This window comes from Bison bison, unplaced genomic scaffold (genome assembly GCF_000754665.1).
Source record: "Bison bison bison isolate TAMUID 2011002044 unplaced genomic scaffold, Bison_UMD1.0 scf7180017864224, whole genome shotgun sequence".
In the NCBI taxonomy this organism is placed as follows: Eukaryota; Metazoa; Chordata; class Mammalia; order Artiodactyla; family Bovidae; genus Bison; species Bison bison.
The window spans coordinates 6073268-6091366 of record NW_011494796.1 but is presented as its reverse complement, the minus strand read 5'-3'; the positions used below and the strand labels follow the sequence as shown (position 1 = coordinate 6091366).

The following is an 18099-nucleotide window of genomic DNA, read 5'->3' as shown; positions in this document are numbered from 1 at the left end:
CACATCCCAGCCTCTGGGGCTGTGTCTCTGGGTCTCCTAACGACCTGGTGAGCAGCTCAGCACTGAAAGAAATATTGGTCCTTCAAAGTCTTTAGGTCCCACAAGTGCCCACGGACAACAGGAACATGTCCATGACGAGGGGGTGGCCCGCATCACACTCAGCCAAAGCTGGACACGAGCAACAGGGAACAGAAAATGGGGGACAGGACAGGACTCGTACCAGACGTCAGAGTGAGTGGTGAAGACTCCGTCCTTGAGGGACTCGGGGGACATCCAGCGGACGGGCAGCAGCCCCTTCCCCCCCTTCCGGTAATAGTCCGTCTCATAGATGTCTCTCGTCATCCCAAAATCTGTGAGGAGGAGAGAGGGCGTGAGGTTACCCTGGGTGAGCACTGCGGGGCAGAAGTGGAGAGAACGATGACGGCTCAGAGAGGGCCTGTGCCCTCGGCTGAGCCAAGGGGACGCTCATGTAGGTGTCCGTGTGGCCGTCTGATGGGGGTCAGTGAGTCACATGACAAGCAAACACCCAGACATCTCTGCCTTTAAATATATTTATACCGTAGTTCTGTTAAAACGTTAGCTCCCTCTTTGCATTTAAAATGAGAGGCATCTTACAAATTATCAAGACCCATAGTTTACCAGGAAAATACATACTGTGCAGAGCAAAGGTCATTTATCTGTGGTTTAAAAACATGATCAAATAGCCAGGAGCATGTTGACTTTTATTTACTTGGTAGCACTGCCTCATTATCAGAGGAAATGAAAGTAGTTTCACCATCTAATAAGGGGGAAAATATTGAGAGTACCAATTCACAGTGAAAAAAGTCCACAGCAAGCTGCCTTAGAGATGCTATTTACTAGGCCCCGAAGCTATTACTCAATAATGTTTTTCAACATAATACTCCCACTCATTTTTGAAAATGTCTTCCATTTTCCATGACTCTAGAAGAAGTCACATAATTATGTTTGATGGCAGGCTTGCTTTATAATCCTAAATTATTGCTTCTTTGTCAGATTTTGATTTTCCACTCAATCATGTAACCTCTCCTTACAGGGCTTCTTCCGTCTCCTTCTCAGGAGAAAGGGCCGCTCTCCTTTTTAAAATGTTCATGTATGTCTCTAACTCTGCCACAAAGAGGTAAGGCTACAAAGCAAACACAGAGAACAAAGTTCCTTGGATGCTAACCAACATAATTCCTTGTCCTATGCTAAGGGCCACTGAACTGCCTGTGGTAAAATTGCTTGCTGTATTTGTAATCCATTAGACACTGGGTATTAGAAAAACATTTTCGAACCCTTGTGAAGAATAAAAATGAAGAGCTGAAGTCTTATCTCCAAATTAATCCAGTGACATGCAAATTAGAGGATTTGCGTTTACTTGTACAAAAAGAAAAAAAAATCCCCGAAAAAGAACATAGACTATTTCTTCCTTAACTGAAAAGAAAAAGTTCGAATTTTAGGAAGAGAAACACAAGTACAAAGAAAATGTCACTACAGATATGCCACCCGGTTAAATAGTAAACTGAGACCTTGCTGATTTGGACTCTCAGCGGCAAGTGGCACGAGAACGGCTCTTGGGGGCATTCTCAGTGGCACTGCAGGGTGGGCAGGGCCATGAGGGAGCAGCAGGGAGTTAGGACGTGCCCACGCCAGGCACTGAGGCGCCCTGGACCGTCCCGCACCCAGTCCCTCCAGCATCTCACGGCTCTCTTACAATCATGCCGCCTTCCGAGGTCAAGACACTGAGGCTCACAGAGCTCAGGACACCTGCCTCAAGCCTCGAGGCTGCTGGTGGCAGAACCAGGTTTGTTTAGTTAGTGGCTGCCCGGCTCCGCAGCTGGGGAAGGGGAGCTGGTGGGCATCCATGTGGGAATAGTCTGAGTTACTGCTGAGAAGTGAGAGGAAGGGAGCGGGCGCACAGAGGAAGCCCCGGCAGTGGCCAGAGGGTCTTCCCTGGGAGCCCCAGGGCGGGACAGCCTCTCAGACTCTCGGGAGCATCAAAGGGCCAAATCTAGGGACACAGGGAGTAATTGATGGCCAAGTATATTTGCTCTGTGATACACCTTCATCCATCACCTCAAGCTCCTTACAAATGAAAGATAAAGACATCCTACTTGGGAAACCATTCTAGAGGGGCTACTCACTGTTTATCAAAGGGCCAAAATATTCATTCAAAATCACTGTGTAAATAAAAAAAACACAGCTCTGCTAAAGGAAGGTGAGCACTTCCAGAACATGTGCTAGGCAAAGAGGCTAATTTTGAATAGTTTTTGAATAATTTTGAATAGTTTTTGAATTCCTGCGGCTTCTCAGAATAAATATTTAGCATTTTTCTGAACCATCATCATCTCATAGTGGGAAGAGCAGGTGGTTCCTGAGCAGCCCTGACGTTACATGTGTGTTGATCAAGCAGATTCAAAGACCACAGTTAAAGCCAAGCCCAAAGGCTGAAATAAACTCCTAACCAGTGACCAAAAATATAACCCACTCCACATTTTTGCTGTTATGGTGGGCAGTGACAACAGGGTTCTAAGGAGCAGGCTGGTTAGATACCAAGTCAGGGTTATGACAAAGATCCCAGGTGGGGCTGGAAGAACCCGCCTGCCAATGCAGGAGACATAAGAGATGCGGGTTTGATCCCTGGACCAGGAAGATCCCCTGGAGAAGGGCATGGCAACCCACTCCAGTATTCTTGCCTGGAGAATCCCATGGACAGAGGAGCCTGGAGGGCTGCAGCTCACAGGGTTACAAAGACTGAATCGACTTAGCACACACACAAGGATCAGGAGCCCAGAGGCTGATCAGCTCAAGTGTGAGCCCTGGAGAGCAGTGGTCTTCCCCCGCCGAGGGACCACCCCCCATCACCACACCTGCTCTGCGCATGGGGTCCACCCAGGGGGCCTCACCCTTAGAAAACTCCACGGCGTTTGGAAAACTCCTTGTAAGCTGGACAACTGAAGGACATACTGGTAGTCTGGGTGGTGACTTTTAGGTTCAAGTCAAAATCACCTGAGGACATTTTCTCAACTATTTTTGGAACCGGTGCTTACAACTGTTCTGCGGAGAAACGCCCCACATCCCAGGAGAGGCACCTGCAGGGATCATGGCCTCAGCTCGCCCTTGCCCACTGCCTGGACTGCTGCGCCCACGTGCTATCGAGATTGGAGCCAGTCTGCTGGTTGACTACCAACGGGACACAGTCACATGACTCCCAAGAGGAAGCCTCTGCAGTCACAGGATGTATGGGAAGACCTCTCCCTGGGCAGGCTAATGCCCATGGGGTCCCTAAGACTCGTGCGACTTTAGCTCAGATCTGAAAAGCTAAGAACACACCTCCGATTTTGACTGTGAAATCTTCGGCCACCATGCAGTTCCGGGCAGCGAGGTCTCTGTGGACAAACTTATTGGCGTTGAGGTATGCCATGCCATCTGCAATCTCGCCAGCCATCTGGATCATTTTGCTTAGGCTGGGAGGTGCTAGGACTGGATTATTCTGTTGGAGAATCAAAAAAAAAAAAAAGATACACTTGAGAATTTAGGGATTTTTCCCACCCCACGTTCTTTCAGGGTTTGTCGATCCTCTTTTGTTCAACCTGAGCACCCCAAGTCATTCTGCGAGGAAACCAGGAGTGGCTCAGAAGGAGGCCGTGGCACTGCCCTCTGACCCAGCACAAAGCTGCAGAGAGAAGCGCCTATTAGTACAACTCGGACCAGCACCTTTGGTGTTGCGGTGGGACTAACAGCATTTAGTGAAGCCAGGAAATTGTGATATTAAGGATTCTGGATACTCAAATTACAACTAGTCTAAGTCTTCCTTTTATGTCTACAATTCAAGTCCATACAGGGAAAAGGAGGGAGGGGACATTACAAAGGCTGTGTGGAAAGAAGCAAACAGTCCTGAATGGACACCGGATACATTATTTCCCATGAAAGCTTTGTTATAAATTACTTAATCCTTCTCTTTCCCTTCCACTTTCTTCTAAAGTACAAAGACATCAAGATTAATTTGTTCCCCTTACAGAGTGGCATTCCTTGGATTATAATTTTCTGTGCATGCTGTGGAAAGCAAGCCTTTGACAGTTCATTTAAGTTCAACGGACGCCTACTCTGGAGGGGACCGATGTCCAACAAGTAACTTGGATAAACACTTCCTCTTTGCAGAGGAGGGCAACATACTGACTTCAGCACTGAAAAGAAATACCCCCAAATAATAAGTCCACTTAGAAAAACATCATATAAAATGTGTGGCCAAGTTTCTTTATCCCAAAAGGTTTCTGTGCTGACCATCTCTTGCTTGCGTGAGTTCGACACTTTACCTCGGTTTCCCTGCCTACAGAGCACCTCCTGCGACATTAAAGCCGTCCTGCTTGGACAGGCCCCATGCGTGCCCTCCCTAGCTCAAAGCCTGGGCCACGAGAAGAGTGTGCACTGGCTCATGCCTGGGCTCTTTCACACCCCTGGGGTCAAGGCGGGGATCACTGCTAGGAGGATGACTGGAGACCATGCCTAGGGATTGCTGGCTTTACCCACTGAGGGGGCAGTTTCTGCCCCAAAGTTGGCTTCTAAAAGCAGGGTAACAACTTTCCAAGTACTTATGGGTTGCTTTCCTACACTTGAATTCTGAAGCTACTATCAGGAATGTCTGTGGTTTAAAATCCTCATCACTGAGCTGCCTGGGGAAGTGATGAGATGGCCCGAAGCGTAAGCCAGACACCCCTTTCCTTCAGAAAGGGGCCTTGTGCAAATGAGCCTTTCCAGGGCTTTAGATGTTCCTGGTCTGGTGCCCTGGGAAACTGAAGGTAAAATGTTAAGCTTACGCTCAAGAAGCTGTGGAGTATTAAATTAGGTGCTTATTAGAAGGGGCCTCTCATGATTAATATGACAGACAGAGAAGGAAAGGGCACCCCACTCCAGTACTCCTGCCTGGAAAATCCCATGGACGGAGGAGCCTCGCGGGCTACAGTCCATGGGGCCACGAAGAGTCAGACAGGACTGAGCGACTTCACTTTCTTTCTTTATTAGAAGTGGCCATTCATGATTAATATAAAAACAGAAGCAAAGAAAGGAACCCGATTTTAATTATTGAAAGAGAGGGCTGACTTTCTGTCAGTTCACAGCGCTAATAGTGCCATGCTTTCAGATGTTTTAGAGAACAGAAATCTTTAATTTGCTTAGAACTGCCTAAGATGTGCACACAAGCGCATCCAGGTCAGCAAGGGAAACGCGTGAACCTTCGGTGCGGGGGGAGAGGATGCCGTGCAGAACATAACAGGACCACAGGACAAGCACACGCAGCTTTATGCTTGACATGGGCCAGAAAGGACAACTTTAAGTCTGACAAACCTAAAAGTGAAATTTTGACATGAGAAGGACCAACCCTCTTAGGCACAGGGAAGGAAACCAAGGCCCAGAGTCCGAGCCGCCGTCTGAGATGCAGACAGCTAGGGGCAGAGCCAGGCGAGGGCGACGAGCTTTTCACTCTGTGTCTGAGACGGGACGGGGGCAGCAAGTGCTTCGGGCTCCTCAGAGGCTGCGTCAGTGAATCTGATAGGAAACACGCTGCCACGCCTCCAGCCGCCAGCTGATGGAGCCTTTGTCCTTTGTGCTGGTCTAGGTGTTACAGAGCGGGCTGGGGCAAGGCACTGAGGTCCAGGGGAGCTGGGCGCCCCATGAGGCAGAACAAAGGGTGGGCGTGTCGCAAACCTCCCTGCTCGGAGCCTCGGTCCACACGGGGCTCCGTGGGCCTCGCAGAACCACACCCATCGGCTGTGAGTAAAGGAAGCCACGTGTGAACAAGTGCTTGGAACAAAAACTAAGGAACTACTATTTGAGAGAAGATTCAGTTGTCGATTAAATGAAGAAAACAAAGGATTATGCTCAGAGACAGGCTACAGACATTCAAAAAGGGTAAAGAAAGGGCAGGATCCAAGGCTCGTACAGCAGACCCAATGCTTCCTCAATAGGCAGCAAAGTCAGGATCCCAATGAGGACCGGAGGCCCAGTGAGGCAGTCAAGTGGAAGGCAGATGTGGCTAGTATTCCTTCTAAGTATTTATCTCCCAGTTTACTCTTAGAACTACTCTCTTAAAAGTCATGCCTCCAAATTATTAAAAGCTGGGTTCACGCTGCCAAAGGAGAGACACCGCAGTGATGAATCTGAAGCTTGTAATACAAATTGATATTTTTCCCGAGACTAGGAAGAGATCATGGTTCAGTTGAGGCGATGAACATTCAGAAGCTCAAGCAAGACGCTGACTGAGGATAAAGCCAAAAATGTGGATGCAGGAGGGGAGCCCCATTTTCAGAAATAGGGCTCCCTCAGCTCAACGGCTCAGACTGCCCACGGGAGGGGAGAAGGCGCACGTGGCGCGTGGGCTTCTGAGGGAGTGGGAGTCTGTACACCAGCCTGGGGGAAGGCATCCCAGCAGAAGAGGCAGGTCAACCTGATACTGAGCTCTGACAAGCGCGGCCCAAGATGGGGCAGCAGAGATGGGTACCCCAGACAGAGTGCGGGCAGCAAAGGCCACAGGGAGGCAGTGGTGTGGACAGGTCTGTCAGTGGGAACTAGAGAGACAGTGCTGGAGCTGACGCAGTGGGTAGAGAGAATGAGGTGGCAGCAAAATCCCACAGGGATTTGGTTAACAGGGTATCTTGCGTACTGGCAAGGGCCTCTCACTGAAGATCCAGGTCTCTCTGTAGTCAGGGAACTCCTTTGTATAAAGCAGGAGTCCCCAACCTCTGGGCCATGGACCAGTACCTCCTGGCAGATCGGCATTGGTATTAGATTAGAAATAAAGTGCACAGTAAGGGCTTCTCTTAAGGTGGCTCAGTGGGTAAAGAGTCGGTGGGCAATGCAGGACATGTGGGTTCGATCCTTAAGATCCCCTGGAGGAGGAAATGGCAACCCACTCCAGGGTTCTTTCCTGCTGAATTCCATGCACAGAGGAGCCTGGCAGGCTACAGTCCATAGGGTTGCAGAGAGTTGGACACGACTGAAGAGACTTAGCGTGCATATGGAGTGCACAATAAATGTAACGTGCTCGAGTCATCCCCAAATCATCCCCCGGCTCTGGTCTGTGGAAAATCTGTCTCCCATGAAGGCGGTCCCTGGTGCCAAAATGGGTGGGGACTGCAGCTATAGAGGAGCGAGAACCAAGCCTGCAGCAAGAACAGTACACGAATTTAAAGACTCGGTATCTTCTGGGGAAGGTTCTAAAGGAAAAGGAACAGATGACATGGGATGCGGATGAAAATCAAAACTTACCTCCATTTCTGGCCTCAGAGACCGGAGATAACTCTTGAGGTCCCCCCGGGTCATCAGTTCCATGATGACCAGCGTCGGCTGGCCCTGGGACACCACGCCCAGCAAGCGCACCTGTGAGGAAAGACACAGTGAGAAGGGCTGAGCGGGTGAGGACCCCCCATGACACAGCTCCCCGCCGCTGGGACCGCCGGGCTGGAGCAGAGCCCGGACGATGGCCCCGGGTCTCATAGGTCGGCCCTGCACCGCCTCTGGAACCTCGGTGTGCACGGCATCTAATGGAGCAGCGAGGTGACGGGGAGCCTCCTGGAAGCCGGGGCGAGACGGCAACCCCGAGTGTGTGGCCCACACCCGGGGCCCCCTCTTACCACGTGGTGACAATTGAACTCCTTCATCACCGAGGCCTCATTGAGAAACTCGATCCGCTCGCGCATGCTGGCGGCCTCGTTCACCGTCTTAATGGCCACCCTGGTCTCGGGCTCATCCTTGACCACGCCCTTGGCCACGCCTTCGTAGACCATCCCGAAGGAGCCCTGGCCCAGCTCGCGGCTCATGGTGATCTTCTCCCGGGCCACCTCCCACTCGTCAGGAACGTACACTGAGAAGGAAGAGGCCGGAGCTGAGCCAGCGGGACCGGGCTGGGCAGAACGAGTTCCCGGCAAACTCCAGGCCAAGGAGGGCAAGGTGCCGCTCCCTGGAGCCCACAGAGGAGAGCACTGGGGGGCACGGGCATATGGCTGGCTCTGGAATCTCCCACAGGCTGGGGATGTCAGTAAGGCCATTGTACAGTCAAACATTAGAATTTCAAGTCCTCATGGATTTCTAGATAATTCAAAGATACTAACGGCAAGGAAGAAACAGAAAGTCGTCCAACTTCAGATGTTGCTATAAGTATAAAATCCACGTTGGATTTCAAAAAATAATGTAATACTTCAGTAACTTTTATACTGACTGCATATTAAAACTGATAATACTTTGGATATACTGAGTTAAAGAAAACGTTATCAATATGTATTTCACTAGCTTCTTTTTCCTATTTTATATGTGGCTACTAGAAACATTTCAGGTTTCTTATGGGATTGGCATTAACACTTCCATGGGTAGCTCTGCTCTAGCCTGGACAGAGTCAGAGACCCTGGGGCACTGAGTGAGCTATGGAAGCGATGAGCTCTGTTTCAGTGCTCATTCCTACCGAGGAGTAGTCAGTGGTGACCAGCATGCAGGAAGGGACAGCTGATGAGCAGAAGGGTCTCCCCAGGACTTGGGCCTGGGCTCTGTGAACTCAGGGACCTCCCATCACTGGGGTGAGGGGCTGGCGAGTGAGGCTTGGCGATGACTAAGCCTGAATATGATTTCCTCTCCAGCCTATGCTTCTGGTCAGACTCAAGCTGGTTTAAGAAAATAAATAAATATTTCTAGGCAGGAGGAAGGAGAAAGAAAGAGGGAAGGGGAGAAGGGAGGAAAGAAAGAAAAGAGAAGAAAATCCATCCGACCACTCTGATGGGTAGGTGAGAACTAAAGTAAAATGTACCTGTTCCATAGATTCATAAGAAATTTCAATTATAACTGTATTCTTCTAATGCTGTGTGCTCATGTGCTTGTCTGAGAAGGGAACCCCTGGCCAGCTCCACTGATTGGAAAGAGATGGCCCTGGCTCAGAAATGCAGAAAGACTGGGAACCTGTGTTTGCCTTTACGCTTTTAGATGTTAACTGTGGGCCTTTGGCTGGATGTAAGAGAAGAAGTGGGTTGACAGCTGTATTCTGACACTCTCGTAAAGTAAAGATGTCTATGAATCAGGCCCAGGAGATACCACCAATTTACACCTCTAAGGAATGTCCAATATGGACTATGTTAATCAACATAGAATTTTCTTTCACGTACATTTTTGTATTTCATAGTACGTAGGTATGTGCTCAGGAATGTCACAAATGGAATTCCACCCTCCATATGGCTTAGACAGTTTATAGCCTGGAAGAGAAGGCTGATGCTTGCTTAAGACAGTAAATACGCAAGACACCCTAGTAAGTCAGACTCTTTCTGATACCCCTCAGAAAGTATAAAGGGACAGTCTATATCCATTTATCTCCGAAAATCCAGGCTTGCTTTTAATCAGAATTAGCTATGTAGCTCACCGTGAAACATGGAGTTAAAACCAATCACATTCATCCCTCGGAGGTGGCTGAAGTCAATAATCACAATCCCTTCTCTCAATTCAACCCAACAGCTCTGACTTCAGCCAGCAGCCCTAAGCCCTGCCGGGCAGCAGAGGCTTACGCACACAATGCTATCAGCGTTTCCCCGGAGGGGATTTTCAGTGTGCTTGGAGAATGGTGACATGCAGATCAGCTCTGGAGAGAGAAGTGTTTTAAGCAATTTTGAACTGCGATGTCATTTTGTTGCCCCCTGAGGAAACTAGTTATAAGATGCTTGTCCAAAGGCCAAATAAATTAAGTTCAAATAAGGTGACAGTATTTCTACCTGTTGGCCTGAGTGACAGTAAGCTTTCTTTGTTTAGTTTTTAAAGAATCAAGAGATTACATTATGAAAGCACTCTGGAAAGACACAGAACTTGAATTCAAATCGCCATTAGAGTCTGATTTGATTGTGCGCTCTCAAACTTCCTAGATACTTCATAGTCAAAGCTGCAAATGCCAATCTTCTATGCTTTATTCTCTACAGCAGTCTTACTCCAAACCGATAGAGCACTGCATTTTCCTATATTAATAATAAATTATTAATTAATAAATAATAATCTATATTAGATTAAAAACTACGTTTACATAAACAATGCATAAAAATCTTTCTTTTTTTTTAAGAAAAAGACCCCCTCCACAAGTAATTAGTCTTTTAAGTTTGGCATGTATCCTTCCAGAACATTCTCTGTGCCTTATACATACACACACACACAGAGATGTATAGGTATGTGTGTACGCATATATGGCTTTTACTTTAAAAAAATTATCCGTTTTATTTTTGGCTGTGGTGGGCTTTTGTTGCAGCACGCAGGCTTTCTCTAGTTGTCGCGGGCCAGGGCTACTCTGTTGCAGTGCGCAGGCTTCTCGCCGCGTTGGCTTCTCTTGTGGCAGAGCTCAGGATCCAGGTGTGTGGGCTTCAGTACCTGTGGCTCGTGGGTTTGCAAGTGTCTGCCCAGCAGCCGTGGGTCAAGGGGTTAGCTGCTCCCTGGCATGTGGGATCTTCCTCAACCAGGGATCAAATCAGCGTCCCTTGTATTGCAAGGCATATTCTTAACCACTGGACCACCAAGGAAGCACATACATGCCCTTTAAAAATACAACTTTGAGAGACCTTTATAATGTCCTCATCTTTCTACATTTGATTCCCATTCAGAGGACTCTGCTTTTGACTGATTCTATTGTAAACACAATTTGAATTAGAAATTATTAAAGAAATCACAGTAATAAAGATAACACACTTATACATGGTGCTTTTAATCGTTTCCTCATTTGATGAGGATGAGCAGTTAGAATAATCAGGACTCTTTATTTCATGTCTCCTGCATACACACTTCTGTTTCTGAAGCATGAGCGAGTCAAATAATTTTCTGAACACATTAACCTAATTCCACTCTTCATGCATTTGACAGACTGGGTCCAGCCCCTCGCACGGGCCAGCTTGCCTGCAATACCCCCAGAACCTCACAGTCCTTCCCCACAGCAACTGCATCACACGTTAACACAGTGCCCAGGACTGCTTTACCCTGACTTCTCAACCGCCTAGTTCTGTGACCTGGGCGTGTTTCTTCTCTGAGCCTTATCACCCAACGAAGAGACAGAGAAGCATCAGAAAGTCCATTCTACTGGGTTTCTTGGTGGCTCAGACGGTAAGGAATCTGCCTGCAATCCAGGAGGCCAGGGCTTGATTCCTGGGTCAGGAAGATTCCTGGAGAAGGGAATGGCTGCCCACTCCAGTGTTCTTGCCTGGAGAATGCCATGGACAGAGGAGCCTGGTGGGCTACAGTCCATGCATGGGTTTGCAAGGAGTCAGACATGACTAAGTGCCTAACATTTTCACCTTCATAAAGATGTAGGGATCAAATGGGTTGGCATTTGTGAATGCCCCTAGCAAAGGGCCAGTTAGTGGCACCCAATGGCAAAGGGCTCACCTTGACTTACTTTGAAAAGTTTGGATTTTGGCAAACTAGGAAGACAAGATACCAAAAAAGGGGGAAAAAAGCACAATCCAGCTTCCAATTCAGACCTTCTCAGCCGTTTAAATTAAACAGCTCTCATGAGTAATTAACAGAGGGAATGTGAAGGGGCCATGGAGACCCTAGTCAGGAGGGAATGAACAAAAAATCTCCAAGATACAAAAAGCTGAGAAGCCATGGTGATCAAAGACAATTTTAAAGACATAGAACTCAAGGTAAAACTAGTTTAAAAGGACTGCTTTGTCAGCTCCAGCATATCTTCAACTGGATGTTGACAATTACACAGCTTTTTTCATTCTAGCATAAAATTTCAGGCAATTAAATAAATGAATTACTGTGTTGGCCACATCCATCTCTGAAGCCCGTATTCCCTTGGGGCAGCTCAGACAGTCCTAGAATTTTTGACATATGCAGTGAATTGCTCAAAAAAATTTTTTTTTAAAATGAAGTATTAATGAAGACAGATCTGAGGTCAAAGGTACCTCAAAACAATGCAAACACCTTCCCCTGAATTACTAACGCTCAAAAGCTCCCGAGCTGGGATCTCAGGCAGGGACTTACCATCAGCTGCGCTGAAATACTCCGGGTTCACAGAGGCATACAGCACTCCATTTCCCAGCCTGCTGCTATTTCTGCCAAAAAGATGAAGTTTAGGTTAGAAAAAAAAAAAAAAACCCCACACATTTCTGTTTGTACTTTCTTCCGTTTTATTTGTTCTGATTCATTAAGGACAGAGGAGTGGGGGAGGGGAGTGCCATCAGGACAGCTCACCCTAAGGCCTCTCTTGGCTTCCTCCTTGGCCTCAAATCAGTAACATTTCTTTCTTTACTTCATCGGAAACTGAAAGCTTATTTTATGGACAGGGTTAAAATACCATGTTTGAAAAAGCTCTGCAGAAGCAGCAATATCTGTGATGCGTCAACCAGACTCCAAAAAAAAAAAAATTTCTGCTGTTGAATCATTAGAAAATGTTCTCTTTTTCTACAAAGAACATTTGACTGGAAAATCAGATTTTCTGATCCATAAGGTATTTCCTTAAACTCCTCAAAAAGTTCATCTTAACGCAGGTTCAAATCATCAAACCAGTCTGAAGCAGCAAGTGTCTGAACTTCGCACCAAGGCACTCACCTTTTTCTATGGAAGACGTACAGCATTATAACCAAGCCTCCCACTATCAACAGAACCGCAATGGGCAGAGCGATCATCAGGTGGATGAAGTTCTCATATGTCGCTGCAGAAACAAGCCAGAAATGACAGCATGTCAGGAGATGAGCATATTTCATATTCAGTTGAAAGTATGAAAAAAAAAATCCCTGAGAATTCCTCTATTGCTTATTACGAACTAGGAAGTCTAGTTGGCTATAACAAAAAAAGAGAAAGAAAACCAAGTCATTTGCAAAAATATTAAAGAAGTGCAGACTGAGAAATAGAGTCATTTTTATCGTCAACCTAAGTATATTCTGAAGCAGTTCAAATGATGGATTCAAGTAAAATAATCTCTGGTGGCTCAGTGCTAAAGAATCCTCTGGCAATGCAGGAGATCTGGGAGACCTGGGTTCAATCCCTGGCGTAGGAAATGGCAACCCATGCCAGTATTATCGCCTGGAAAATCTGGTGGGCCGCAGCCCACAGGGTTGAAAAGAGTTGGACACGACTGAGTGCACACACACACACACACACACACACACACAGTTAGATGACTATTAATGGAGTTGCATACATTTGCTAAAATCAGATGAATAGCTTTTTATGTATATAGTGCTCAAGCTCAATCTGTCTTAAGACACTTCCACAGACAACCTAAAAAAACAAGAGTAATTGGATGGCACCCTTTACCAAAGCTGCTCTGAATTCTCCCCTAAACATCAGAGGCCACAGTTACAGTCTGAGACCACAGAGCTCACACCTGCTCGTTACCATGCTCAGCTCTTAGATGACAGATGACAGGCTGGACACTGATCCACACGCTTAGAAAATTCAGCTGGATGCTGACAATCAACATGCCCACAGGTAGCAGAACCACAAGTGGACTACACACACTTCAACGGGGCAGGGAGGAAACAAGAGTGTGGAGAGAGTCAGGAGAAGCTGGCCAAGCATAGCATGGCTGGAAGTGACATGCAGAGAAGTCAGGGCCGGCTCCCAGGGGCCCTGACCAGGCCAAGCAGCGTGAACTGCACTCTGCAGATGAGGAGGAATAGGGAAGAGCCCTCCAGCCCTGCAGTAAACTTGATAGCACTTGGGTGGGGAGAGCTGGCTGTGCCCGAGGACAGCCTGAGCGGCTGGCAGTGGGGAGGGGACTCTGCCCTCTCCAAGGGAGGGGTCCTGGGCATGTTCTGCATTGCCTGACTTGGACCTCGCGAGGGAATCACTGCTCCTTTTCTACGAATGACCAAGACTCACAGAGATGAACTGTCCCCCGCAAGGTCACACAGGCAGCGGGCTGGCCTTGGCACTTAGGCTTCCTGTACCCCAGCTCGCACTCTCTCCATGAAGTAAGTGCCTTAGAGGCTCTGAGCTGAGGTGGTGGTGGTGGCTACAGAAGCTGGATTCTGAGAGAACACAGAGGCAGAAAAGATGAGACATGGGTTTGAATGAGAAGTGGGCGGCAGGAGAGAAGGAAAGGGGAGCAGTGGCCGTGAGGCTCCTGGCTTGGGGACTGTGCGGGTTACGGGGCCACGGACTGAGCTGAGGAACTGGGGGCGGGGGGGAGAAGGATTCTGAAGGTGCCAGCTGTGATTCTGGTTTTGTGCACGAGGCATCTCAAGCGCCTGTGGGATATTTGAGAAATGTCTATGTGGAAATGAGGGTGGAACTCACTGGGGACCCAGTTACATCTATTAAGCTCCCCCATCAATAATTACTTTGCCACTAAATACTACTATTATTATTACTCTGTAAGGACTATTAAACCTATTTTTTTAATTAAAGTATTTTTATCAAAATGCTGTAGAAATGGATGCAGGCTCCTACATTTCCTAGTTCTTGAAAACAGTTGCAAGTTAACACGGCTTTTGGGAAGCTAATGGAGGGTTTTTTTTTTTTTGCTCCCTGAGGACTATTTATTCTATTTGTATCACTTATACTACTGGTCAGGTTGTACCATGTTCTTTTTGAGTTTCACATTTCAACAGGGACATGAAGAAACTGGAACACATCCAGAGAAGAACAAAATGATTGAATAGCTGGAAAATTGGTTTCTGAGACTGGCTTATGAGAAAGGGCCCCAAACTTGAGATTATTTAGTCTGGAGAAGAAAAGCCTGAAGAGTAATTTAATAGTATTCAAGCACATGAAGGGCTCCTAAAAGGAGAGCAGTTGCCAGAAAGCTTCCAAAGCTTCTGTCTCCTCTGAGGACCGAACAGGAGAGGCGGTTCAACCGTAGCAGGAGGGAATCTGGTCTGACACAAGGAACAGCCTCTTGATAGTAAAGTAGGCACACAGATCCAATTTCCCGGTGGTGTTTGCCAACTCCTGCTGGAAAGGTGCCACCAGAGGGGCTCTGGGTCTCCCATGGGCTCCCAGGACCCACAGGGTTAACGGGGGGCGACAGCAGATAGGACGGCTTCTCGCCAACAAGCCAAGTTCACCGTGCCTCAGAAGCCCACGCTGCTGTTTCAAAGAACACAGCGCCGCCCGAGTCCTCTAAACCTGGGCCCTGTTCCTGAGGGATGGATGTGGACAGGGGAAGGCCGCAGAGCAGGCCAAGAAGTCGCTTCTTTGGGGAGGGCTCTGGGAGTACGGAGAAAGTTCCCTCGCTGGAGGGCATGGCATCTTCCAACTGCAAAGAGCAGGTGAAGCGGGGCGCATGGAGAATTCAGACCATTTCAGATGACGGAACGATCTGTTTAAGCATCTGTTTAGCCCTCATACAGTTCCAGGCTCACAAAATGATGTCTCAAGGTTGGCAATTCTATTTCCCCCCATCCTTCTTTTGGTATCTGTCACATTGGAGATTTCTAAATATCATGCGTGTCTTGGACTTTTAGGCACTAACCAGATGGACTGCTGGATCCATTGAATCCTGAGTTTAATAACTCAGACTCTGGACCAGAGCAGCACGGGTGTGGACGCCAGAGGGGACCAGGGCAGTGGGAACTGCCCACTTGACCCAAAAGAAGCACCACTCAGCACATGGGGGTCGCTTTTTCTCCAACAAGCAGTCAGGAATAGTATTACAACCAGTCTGATCCCATTATCTGAACATAAAATAATCTTAAAAATCTAGTTTCTACTACAAAATAGTACAAACTCAAAATGGAAATAACAAGGAATATTTATGTCACCAACCGAAAATACCGAATTTTCTTGGCCAAGCAAGTACAGTGCCCTTGTGCTCATACATTTTACAAAACTCGGTTTTAAAATCTAAAATCCTCACATAGAATGGCCTTCTAAGAATACTGTCGTGTTGATGGTTTCAGCGTAAACTCAACACACAGCCCAGCCTCTGTGCCAAATGGGGAATGTGTGTGTGCATGCGTGCTAGGTTGCTTCAGCTGTGTCCAGCGCTTTGCAGCCCCACGGACTGTAGCCCGCCAGGCTCCTCTGTCCATGGGATTCTCCAGGCAGGAATACTGGACTGCATTGCCATGCTTTCCTCCAGGGGACTGTCCTGACCCAGGGGTCGAACCCAAGTCTCTCACATCTTCTGTTTCGGCAGGAGGTTCCTTACCACTTGCGCCACCTGGGAAGCCCGTCACCCCACAGGAGTACCGTGTACTCTCAATGTGCGTTGCTGCTTTACAAGCGCATCTGTATTTTACCAACGAGCAGTGATGGGGCGCAGCCTCGGCCTGGGATTCTGTCATGGCGATGACTCCTGCCCTGAAGCAGGCTGGACCAGAAGGCCCCTGGGTTTGTGATCCCCCTTAGGATGCTAAGCCCTGAGTCTGAGCCCCAACCAGCATCTCTGACGAGGAAGAAGGCAGAATGGTCAATTCAGTACTTTGTAAAATGCTCTGGACATACATCAAGCTGAGAGCAAGGGCCCCCTTGCTGACTCCCTCAAAAGAGGGTCCCTGAGGCAGGGACCCCACGTGCAGCAGCTCCCCGGCCTGAGCTCCCAGACGGGATGCTGGCATTAGTGTGCCTCTTCTCGGTGGTGGGTGATGGGAATCAGAAAACCAGGCTTCCCCCATCCCGGCCCCATCAGCGGCTCCCACCGCGGCCTTACTCTTGGCCTGAACGTAGAAGAACACGGGATCTGTCCACGACCCATTCCCAGAGAGAGAGGTGGCCTGGATCCGGGCTGTGTAGTTCCCTGGGTTGAGCCGGTTTAGCTTGGCTCCTCCATACTTCCTGTACTCCTGTCTGGACACACATTCCCGCTGATCCTGGAAGAAATAAAACACAGGTGTCAATTCCCCACACACGTTGGAAACAGACAGCTGTGGCTGCCTGGCCGCTCGCCCCCCGCTGATGCTGACGCCGACTCTCAGGAAAAGGGCAAACACCGGCTCTACGTGGTGGCAGTCCTCCAGGAACTGAAAGCGCACCAAGCCCTAACCAGACCTTATTACTTTAACCAAAAAGTGTTTCAGAAAGATTAAGTTATTAAGACCAGTCTCTAGGCTGAAAGATCACTTTCCGTAAAGAAACAATTTCTTGGGGGGTAAGGATAAGCCAGCTCCTTGCACACTGTGAAAATTCCTCAAAGAGCAGAGAGCTGCTAGAAAGACCTAAGTCCTCACTGCCTCACCTCCTTATTCCATTGTTTAGTCTTCAGCTAACCAGGGGTGCCCTGTGTCTCGGTGTAATGTACACCACACCTGTAACAGAAATGCACCCACACGTGCTCAGCGTCCAGACTCACCTCGACTTGGGATCCATATTTTATTTCATACATGAGGATCAATCCATTGGGATTCTCAGGTTCTGGCCATTTTAAAAAGATGGAGTTCTCAGGCCTTGGCTCCCAGGTCACTGGCCCAGGAATGTCATCTGCTCCTTCTGTGCAACAATTGAAACAGGCAAGAAAGTTAGATTCGAGCCCCCAAGGAGGGACAGAAACACTGGACTAACTTAAGAACGGCCTCCCCAACCCCTCACACAGGACAGTGGACAACAGCCGTGGCGACTCCTCTTGGCCTGGCCACGCACACACAGCAGGGGTTTTGGAATCAGAACAACCTAATGATTGTAAGTCTCAAGATGCCACCATACCCTCCCTTCCCACTCTGGTCCCCCAACAGAAAAGCCTACTCTCAAGCACAGGAGGACAATCTTGGCAATTCAAGTCACTCAGGTCTGGTTCTCGGCTTCTATGTGATGCTGTTGATACCAGCAGCACGGAAAAGGCGTGGGGTGAGCAGAAGCAGCGGCCCCAGCCTGTAGGCTGGGTCCTGGGCCCTGCCTGTGCTCTGCATCTGCATGCGGCAGATGCAATTTCTGGGCAGGTGTGAAGGATGGTCCTCAAGCCTGCCTGGGAGGAAGCCGCCAGGAAGCTGGTGCTGAGCGCAAGCTCGCTGGGGTGGAATCAGCGATTCCTCCAGCTGCCGGGGGAGGCTCGGGTGCTTGCTCTCTTGCTTGTGTTTCTTAGAGTAGTAAGCCAGGTGGTGAGCAAAGTCACTGCAGGTTCCAGCTGGGAAGAGCCCTGAGAAATCAGCTGGGCTGTGTCTCTCCTGGGACGGTGAGGAGACGAAGGCTGGGTTGGCTGGCAGAGGCTGG

General features: G+C 48.5%; 1 protein-coding gene across 1 annotated transcript in view; it reads right to left on the bottom strand.

Moving 5' to 3' along the window:
* The window catches only part of IGF1R (insulin-like growth factor 1 receptor), a 300375-nt gene that overhangs the window by 14903 nt on the left and 267373 nt on the right, over nt 1-18099 (bottom strand). Inside the window, 8 exon segments of the mRNA XM_010845844.1 lie at nt 221-350; nt 3334-3493; nt 7264-7374; nt 7629-7858; nt 11992-12062; nt 12559-12661; nt 16607-16766; nt 17246-17382. Coding sequence (XP_010844146.1) covers nt 221-350; nt 3334-3493; nt 7264-7374; nt 7629-7858; nt 11992-12062; nt 12559-12661; nt 16607-16766; nt 17246-17382 — 1102 coding nt within the window.